At 36.0% G+C, this 8,607-nt stretch overlaps 1 protein-coding gene across 1 annotated transcript; it reads right to left on the bottom strand.

Annotated features, from left to right (window-relative positions):
• Positions 1-457: 457 nt before the first annotated feature.
• On the bottom strand, positions 458-8,352 carry LOC140871397 (coiled-coil domain-containing protein SCD2). The gene is made up of 18 exons (XM_073273897.1): positions 8,216-8,352; positions 7,766-8,147; positions 6,870-7,039; positions 6,521-6,596; positions 6,262-6,303; positions 6,093-6,155; positions 5,446-5,495; positions 5,332-5,359; positions 5,080-5,154; positions 4,889-4,999; positions 4,755-4,815; positions 3,776-3,892; positions 3,539-3,657; positions 3,205-3,274; positions 2,893-2,934; positions 2,260-2,300; positions 1,623-1,749; positions 458-938 (listed from the first exon to the last, which is right to left on the bottom strand). Exons 2-18 carry the CDS (start codon positions 8,126-8,128, stop codon positions 817-819), a joined length of 1,677 nt encoding a protein of 558 aa, XP_073129998.1. The 5' UTR covers positions 8,129-8,147; positions 8,216-8,352; the 3' UTR covers positions 458-816.
• Between the last annotated feature and the right edge of the window lie 255 nt (positions 8,353-8,607).

Genomic DNA, 8,607 nt, shown 5'->3' with positions numbered 1-8,607 from the left:
CCAAAACCAGCTGCAACGCACAGCTAGGATTTCTTTAAAATGCTCTGTGCAAATACTTTATTCCATCGGCCACATTGAAACTTTCCAAATGGAAAATGACAAATTCCTCATATCTCTAATTTATTCATTTTTTTAAAGTGTATCGCCCTGTATTCTTGTGATTGTCTCGCAAGCGTAAAGTCGGTTCTCAATAAGGAATTTAGATGGTGACGATACACGAACTAAACAGACTAGGTTTTAATCCATCAACGTTTGACATGTGATGTCCTTTGTCCAATTCAGAACTTTATTTTCTACATCACTTCAAAGAGAGGCACAAATCAATTCAATCTGACGCACATGAATTTAGTGATATTTCAGGATCCAGCCCAGACATCAAACAATTCTTCGACGGTACAAGCAACTAAGTTTTGTCTTCTTGGTACATAAAAATTTAGTCTTACAAAAAAAGGTATAAATTAATTGGTTTGCACTTCAAAAATCTTGTTACAGAATATCAACAAGTGATTCCAGAATCACAGCAACAAGGCTCATAATAGAATGTTTGGAGAATAACGGTGTCTCCGTTGCATGATAACATTTACTTCAGTGAGTATTTCTCTCATTTCAATCACTGGCAGTCTAAGGCCATGGATAACTATGAGTTTTCTTTTCTTTTCATTTCTTTAAAAGAGAACAAGGATCTACACTTTATCTATCAATAGCTAAATTAAATACTTTAGTAAGGCTAAATATCATATGGTTAATAATGCACGTGTAATTGAGTAAAAAGTATATTTTCCTGAATCTTGGGAGAAGAATTATCAAGTAGAATTCTTAAGACCGTGCAACAGAGCTGCGTCCACCAATGGATGCTCCCATGTCAATTTCTTTGCGTGATGCCTCCCAGAGCCTTTGCTCGATTCCCAGTTTTCTTAGTTCTATCAAACCTTGCTCAACTGAAACAATAAATGACATCCTCAATTATTTTGAAGCAGTAAGCAGTAGACAATTGAGCATTGAATTGATATTAATTGTATTGAAATTAATTCAACCATCAGGAATTACAAGCTCATAAGAACTACGATTGGCCACTATGCTTAAAAGTTACAAGCATCTACAAAATAATTCATGCTTCAGAGCAGAGATCATCAAGTTGCAGTCAATCAGAATGCAACTCAAAAACCATCTATTAGAATGACCTCTAACAAATCTACTCACCTCACAAGTATGTCAAGCTAGATAACATTAGTAGGCTTTTATTGAATTTGGAGTAATGCATGTCAACACATCGCATCCATAATGACTATAATTGAAGTTTAGTATAATTGAAGTTTAAAATCACAGTTTTTTTAGCATTGCTGAAGTCAAAACAGACATATCTTGCTACGGTGTAAATCCTTGCACGACTTTCATTTGTCGAGCATTTGTCTGCAATTTAATCATGGTATCCTAATGATGACAAAATGAAAATTCTGATTTTAAAAAATATACGCAACACATATGTGCATAGATATTTTCATACGAATTAGTACAAGCACTATGCCAGGCATATGTGCATTGATATTTCTTATGAACTGGTACAAACACTATGTTACTTAAATACATGTTCAATTGAGAAATTCCAAAACTACAGGACTCACCATCAACCGCGTCATGCGACATAGGAGATTGTCCACTTCGGCTGATCCAAAATTTAAGTCTTGACTTGGCTATTTCTTCCTCTATACCATAAATTTTAGATTTTCTCCAAAAGTATGTAAGCCAAGCCTACATTGAGGAAAGATAATGTTGTGGACACCGTTGATTGGAATTATAAATCAGCATGATACATGAAAAATAAACATAAATTTGTTGGAGAACATGGTTTAAATTTCTGGTAAAATTACTAATGCTGTAGTAATCCTCAAACTTTTCATTTTCTCCCCTTTACTCCCTCGACCAATAAATGCATCACATTAGGAACATTATTACATTTTTTTAATAGGAGTTAGGCGCAGTATCACATAATTATTGCCTTTAATCCTTCCTTTTTCCAACATCTCTGTGTTTCCTTGCCAAAAAGAGTGTGACACATGCAATAAAAGCTAGGGTGCAATGTTGTCTTTTCAATAAATGGATTCACAGACATCACTAATAGCAACTAATTTACCTTGGTTACCAAAAAATAACGGTAAGAAAAACAGATGCAAGTAGGTTGAAAGTGCCTTCCGTGATTTTTTTTTAAAAATACCATCAGATCACACTAAAACTAGAAGAACTGAATGCAAAATAATGCACCTCTTTGAAGAGGACATCCTCAGATTCCTCTGGGCTGAGTTCTGCAAACAAACAGAAACATGAACGCGTAGAGTTTAAAATATTTCTGTAATCAGTCTCATATGACAAAGGGCATTGGCAGTTTTTCGCACTGAGTAAGAAAAAAAAAATAGATGCACATTAAAGCAATTACAGATCCACAGTTTAATACATTCATTAAACATTTGATCCCAAAGATTTGAAATTTACCTACCTTAAAGATGCTATTTTTGACCACTTACGGTGGCGAGGAAAAACGATTTTCTGTTAGTTCACTGTAGGGGATTATTATAAACCACTATCAAGAAAATTAAATTATAGATGAAGGGATTTGGAGGAAAAGATGGAGTCAGCCATCTTTAGAAAACGAAAAATCCAAGTATCAAATTTATCAGATACATCATCCAAAGTAGCAGAGCAACTTTAATTAAACCACTGTCAGCTGTAATATTGGAAAAATGAACAAATGAAAAATGGTGAACAGAAACCATACTCTTTCATGCATCATAAACACTAAATGCAATAAGATCATTTTAGAAAATCCCTTAACTAATAACATTACAAAAAATTTATCCAACTGAATAAGAGAACACAGATTAAGACACTTATACTTACCAAATGCTTCCACGTACTTCGGATCACTTGGTGACTTGAAATCTGCTAGCATGTAAAAGTATTGCAAAATGAAAACTCATAATTCTTATGTTATTTCAAAACTACTCAAAGCGACTTCAGAAAGTAATCAATCAAAGAATTGGTTCATCACTCTTTAAAACAACAATCAGTGAAGGTAATAATTAGTACAGTTCTTTGGCCAAAATCCTTCCTACCCAGACATACATGCACTGGCGGTCAAAATCCTTCAGAAAAGTTAAAAACATTGTCATCCCTCAAACTAATTATTACTGCAAAATGTTAAAAATAAACCTGATATTGACGTTCTGGCAGAGTTCGGGCGGCGTTGTTGAACCAAAGCAAGGGCAATGGATTCTTCAACCTTAATAACAGAAAAATATAATGTTTAAAACGAAAAAGAAAAAAAAAAGGACAAGTGAAATAATTCCATAAATTCCCTAAAAACAAAGTGAAACGATAACACAAGAAGTTTAGTCCAGTACTTGAGATAAATTAATATTAGACAACATTTAAATGGAAGGCAGTTTGAGTTTCTTTAAAATGAAAAACTTTATGATACAATTCCCCATAAAATTAGAAGAAATCGACATGGCCAGCGAAATGTCAATAAACCAGCAAGGAAAACCTTCAAGGAAGCAAGTTCTTTTAAGCCCATTTCAACCGTTAGCATGCTCTCGATGTTTCCTTCCCCAGAGAGATCATTTAAGTCCTCATCAATTTTTCCCCTTTGTGGATTATTATCACCTGCAAAACACAGAGAGGAATCATCACTATATATCAAAAGCAGTGAGATATAGCAAAGGAATTGTTTTAGGGTCGAGTCTTTCAGGGTAAGAGATACAACCAACAATGGAAAACTAACCTCTTTCTGAAAATTCTTCCTTAGCCTTCTGTCCAGCAGATAGAACAACTTCCAAAGGAAGAGGTGCTAAAGATGACCAGTACTCATGCTTTGACACAGCTACATCTGCACAAATACCTAATAGGACAGTGAAATTACAATGAGAACTAATATCTGAAAAACATAATCAGATTATTGCTCTAATCTAAAGAACTATACTACACACACACACACACACACACACACACCCACACAGTTTTGATCCTCCGCAATATATATACACACATACATAGTTTTGATCCCCGCACCTTAGTGTGCAGGAAATCCGTGGGTGAGTGCTAAAAACATGGTAGTGTATTTTAGCAGTTTCTAATTTTTTTTTTTCGTAGGGACTGTCCGCCCATGGATTTTCTGCACACTAGATGCGAGAGATCAGAACTTTATATATGAGCAAGAAATCATAAGATTTCAATGATGATGATTAGGAACACCCAAGACATTTCTTTATAATGTAATTTATGATCTAAGAGAATGAGACGGAGCCCTGAATTAATCAGGCATGCTGTAATTAAGCATGACTTAAACGACCTGGGCATAAAATAAGACTATATATTCAAATAGGCCTCAGCAAAGAAAAGAGGTTTATTTTAACAGTCTTAATTAATTCGAGCTAAAATCTTGCACAAAGGAGATTTTTTATTTGGTGATATTTGAAAGGCTGCATGTCAAACGTATTTTTTCATTGTTACACTAAAGTAATAATATGACAACATGGAGTCCACAACTTCAAGTTCAGCATGCAGTTTGTTAGCCATTAGGTACAGGTTGGTATGCGCATTTCAAGCAATCGTACCCGACGAATGTTAATATAAGCATTGACCAAAACGAGATACACAAGATTTTATATGTTAATTATTTCAATCAGCCAATAAGGCCACCAAAAGTAAAAGATTAACTATGTAATAGCAAATGAATGAATGATAGTGAAGATATTGATTACCAAGGCTAGCAGCTAAGCCCCAGTATCTCGCAAGCCAACACCTTTTAAGTACAACTTCTTCCTGCAAAAAAAAAGTCCAGAAAAGAAACTTCAGACGATTAACTGCAAAGCAATATTCTACAACAGCCACCTACCATTTCATGTTGAGTCAAAACCATTCTTTGAGTCATGGAGCGGAGAGATTTAAGTTCAGACTCCATTCCATGTAGTTGATCAATGGCAACGACAGCCTCATCTTTTGCAATCTTATTCAACCAAAACATATATCGTTTTAGAAATATGTTGGTTAAGTCAAAATAAACTAGTAAAATGTGATACTACTCACCTTAACATCAGATCGCAGAGATGCCAATTCTACATCTATTCCATCCTTTGCAAGCTTCGCCTCTTTAAGTGCAGTCTGTAAAACAAACATTTACCATAATTAGAAAAAAATAAGACGCAAAGTTATGCAATCTTGTTGCCAGATCAATCCACTGGTTTTTTTTTTTCTTTTAATTTCAATCCACTGGTTCAGAATACATATATTGTTTTATGGTTGGGGGGGGGGGGGGGGGGGGTTAGGTATCAAGAGTACCTCTCGTTGGCGTAGTGCCGCTTCTTTCCTGAAATTATTGATATGATACTTAGAAAACAGCTGTCAAAATTTGAACTTAGGAGCCAGGGTGGAGGTCTTCGTAAATTTCTTTACCTGCTCAAAAGCTTAGCTTCTAAAGAAACCCCTTCTCCAAGAGCGGCTACCTGTAGGATTTTTAGAATGCCTTCAAGTTGAATTCAAATTGAAGCTGGTTACTGAAATTGGTAACTATGATTCATTTGCCTTGTCATACACTCTATGCAATTGTACAACAAGTGTAATCCACTCAGCTTCCCTCATAATTTGGAGTTTAAATAACATCAAATTACCATCAGAAGGTAGAAGGCAAACAGTGTCAAAGAGAAAGAGGTCAGTCAACAAACCAGTTGTAAAGAAGTGTCTCGAAAGGATAAGGAAGCTGAATTTGGAGTTTCGACATACCGTTAGTAATGTGGAACCAGATATCAGTTAAGTTGCATCGGACCAAGCAATGAAAAGCATATTTATATGCCAGAGACATGTTTTGAATATTTCGTAAGAGTCTAATAGCTACACACGAGACTCACTGAATCAGAAAATCAAATTGCTTGCATTTTCAGGCTATGAACAAGAGCATACAAATATACAATTGAACCACAGATAAAATAACCATCAAAACTCCAAAAGCACTAAAATACAGGCTCCAAAGTTGTTTAAATTATGATATGATTTAGTAAAAACTTATGGAACCTTCTACATGCACATGAGGAGAATGTATTGACCTGTTTCTCAAGCTCCCTAACTCTGGCTTCAGCTTCGTCGCAACTCTCCTCTGCAAACCGGAGCTGCAACATCAGTCATAAACACCAAGAATGAGCCTCAATACATAGGCCACAGAGACAATAAATCCATAATGTGCAGAAGGATGTTTGGGTTAAAAGTTAAACAGACCTTTTCTAGAATATTCTCGTTTTCTTCTTGTAGCATATCAAGCTGTTAAATAAGTAGATATTAGCTTCAAAGGGACAACATAAATGCCATCTATAGAGAATAAAAAGTTTTATTTGGACTGCAGAATTCTCAAATAGTTCAAACTAGCTTCAAAGGGACAAGATAATTGCCATCTATAGAGAAATAAAAAAATTTTATTTGGACTGCAGAATTCTCAAATGTTCAAACTTTGGGCAAACCAAAAAAAAAAAAAACATACTTCATCGTGTAGGGCAGAAGAAGCATGCTTATCTCCTGCATCTTTTAAGTTTATCTGCCCTAACTCTGGTGCGAACCTGCATTTCACGTAGGTACCTTTAAATTCATATGTAATAGAATGTACAAATGCAATCGTATAATATCGTCATGTATCCAAGCTTTGGCAACATCTATCATTATGAAAGGAAGCTCATGCGCAAATAGAGAGAAATTGGACTTCTAGAACTAAGATGCATGTGCACACTATCATCATATTATCATAAAGCCGATGAACCCAAGAATTCAAACAATAAAGCCACTCACTGTACTTATTTGATCTTAGAAAGATTGAAAAATGCCTAAGCATAGACCTTTTTTCTCTTTGCCGGTGGGAAGGGGGATCAATCGGTGGAATAGGCTCAGGAATTTTCAGTTGTGGTCTACTAGGTGGGACAGAGTGCGTATTGCCAACTGAAATCGATGGTCGTCCTGTAGATGTTGAGCGAGCTGGAGGGACTTCATCCAGTAAGTTGCGATTAACCTAATAAAATTAAAGATATAAAAGGATAAGAAAAGGAAAGGAGAACCAAAATTAACATTCAGGCCATGCAACCTCGCTTAAACAAGCACACCCATTGAACATGCTGAAATAAATCATAAAGCACAACAAAATCTCAAGGAAAGGAGAACCAAAATTAACCTTCAGGCTATGCAACCTTGCTTGAACAAGCACACCTCATTCAACGTGCTGAAATAAATAATAAATCACAACAAAATCTCAATTCTATGGTTTCAAAGGAATAAATTCACTGTCACCTATCAGGATTCAGGCACTATATGCCTATAACTACAGCAATGAGCTCGAACCAGAGAACAGTTAGGTGATCCTTAACTCCTCTACTTGGATGAAGATTTAGCAGAAGAAAATATATAAAAGAGCTACACGGAAATTCAAATTTTTCGATAATTGAGTTTAATGGCGTGTTCCTTGCTCACAAAATTGGTTATAATTTGAAGGACTTTTGGAATGCAAGCGAAATATAACCACAGAAAGAGACGAAACGTGACAGCTGAACTCCTTGGTCAAACATGTAATTGAGCTGCCAAATCAAATTCAACATAAAAAGCACTAAGATTGTCTTGGCTGAGAACTAAATGCAAAATCACCAGCTACACCACAAAACATCGAAATCTTTCTTTACATGAAAAAAAAAACAGCAAAATGAAACCGCATTAGCGCAAACAAGCAAGAAGTATGTAAAATTACCGCATCAGAAGAAGATCTACTAATCTTAGGAGACTGGACCGCAGGCTTAACGCTACTACCGACGTTATTAAGGCCGTTAGCTTTGATAGGCGGCCTGGAGAGAGACAAGGGAAGAGGAGGATTGAATCGTAGTCCTAAACCTCCGTCATTGTCATCCTCGCCGTCGTCATCCTCATCGTCTTCATTGCCAGCGGCGGATTGCGAAGCCATGACCTGAGCCAGCCTCTGAGCCGCGGCTTTAGCGGCATAGTTCTGAGTGCGCTTGAAATTCGAAATGCCGCTGCCGGACGATGACCGCGCGTGATTCCCGTGCACCGGCGAACCGCTGCCCGAATCGCTGCTCCAGTGGCGGAATTTCTCCATTGTTCACTGAAAATTGTGCCTGAAATCGTAACAGGAATGTTAGTTGAAAAACAAGAGAAAATGGAGAGACTAGCAGAGTGCAGTTACCTGGATGGCTGGATCTACAAGTTAACAGTCCCAATCGTTGGAGGAATCGATGGAAAAATTCGAAGATATACTGATACATGTAATTTTTATACATTAAATGTGCTTTATTATGTTAATCATTTCTTAATGTTACTATTAGATTATATTTTTTCAAAAGATAAAGAAACGTATTACAAAGCTAATACTAAAAATATGTATTAGCGATACTCTCATTTAACAAAATCCAACTTGGTTACTTTGCAATTTGCATTATAATTTCGACAAGTCAAATGAGTTGAGCTTCATGAGGAATGACACTCCCACATGTTCTCCGATGAGTTGGTAGGAATATCATATTTTTTTTTCTCTTTAAATCCATCAAACTATTTAGTACATGAGAGTTTGAGACCTCA

Source organism: Henckelia pumila, unplaced genomic scaffold (genome assembly GCF_033568475.1).
Source record: "Henckelia pumila isolate YLH828 unplaced genomic scaffold, ASM3356847v2 CTG_461:::fragment_3, whole genome shotgun sequence".
NCBI classification, from domain to species: domain Eukaryota; kingdom Viridiplantae; phylum Streptophyta; class Magnoliopsida; order Lamiales; family Gesneriaceae; genus Henckelia; species Henckelia pumila.
The sequence above is the reverse complement of the archived record's forward strand: the minus strand, read 5'-3'. Positions and strand labels throughout refer to the sequence as shown.

Bases quoted from the DNA above. Each gene is read 5' to 3' on its own strand.
- LOC140871397 (XM_073273897.1), bottom strand. From the start codon at position 8,128: ATGGAGAAATTCCGCCACTGGAGCAGCGATTCGGGCAGCGGTTCGCCG. The intron at 5,496-6,092 runs GTCAATACATTC...AAAATCCTACAG, and splicing joins TTAGGGAGCTTGAGAAACAG to GTAGCCGCTCTTGGAGAAGG. The intron at 3,893-4,754 runs GTAATCAATATC...CTGTCCTATTAG, and splicing joins GGGCTTAGCTGCTAGCCTTG to GTATTTGTGCAGATGTAGCT.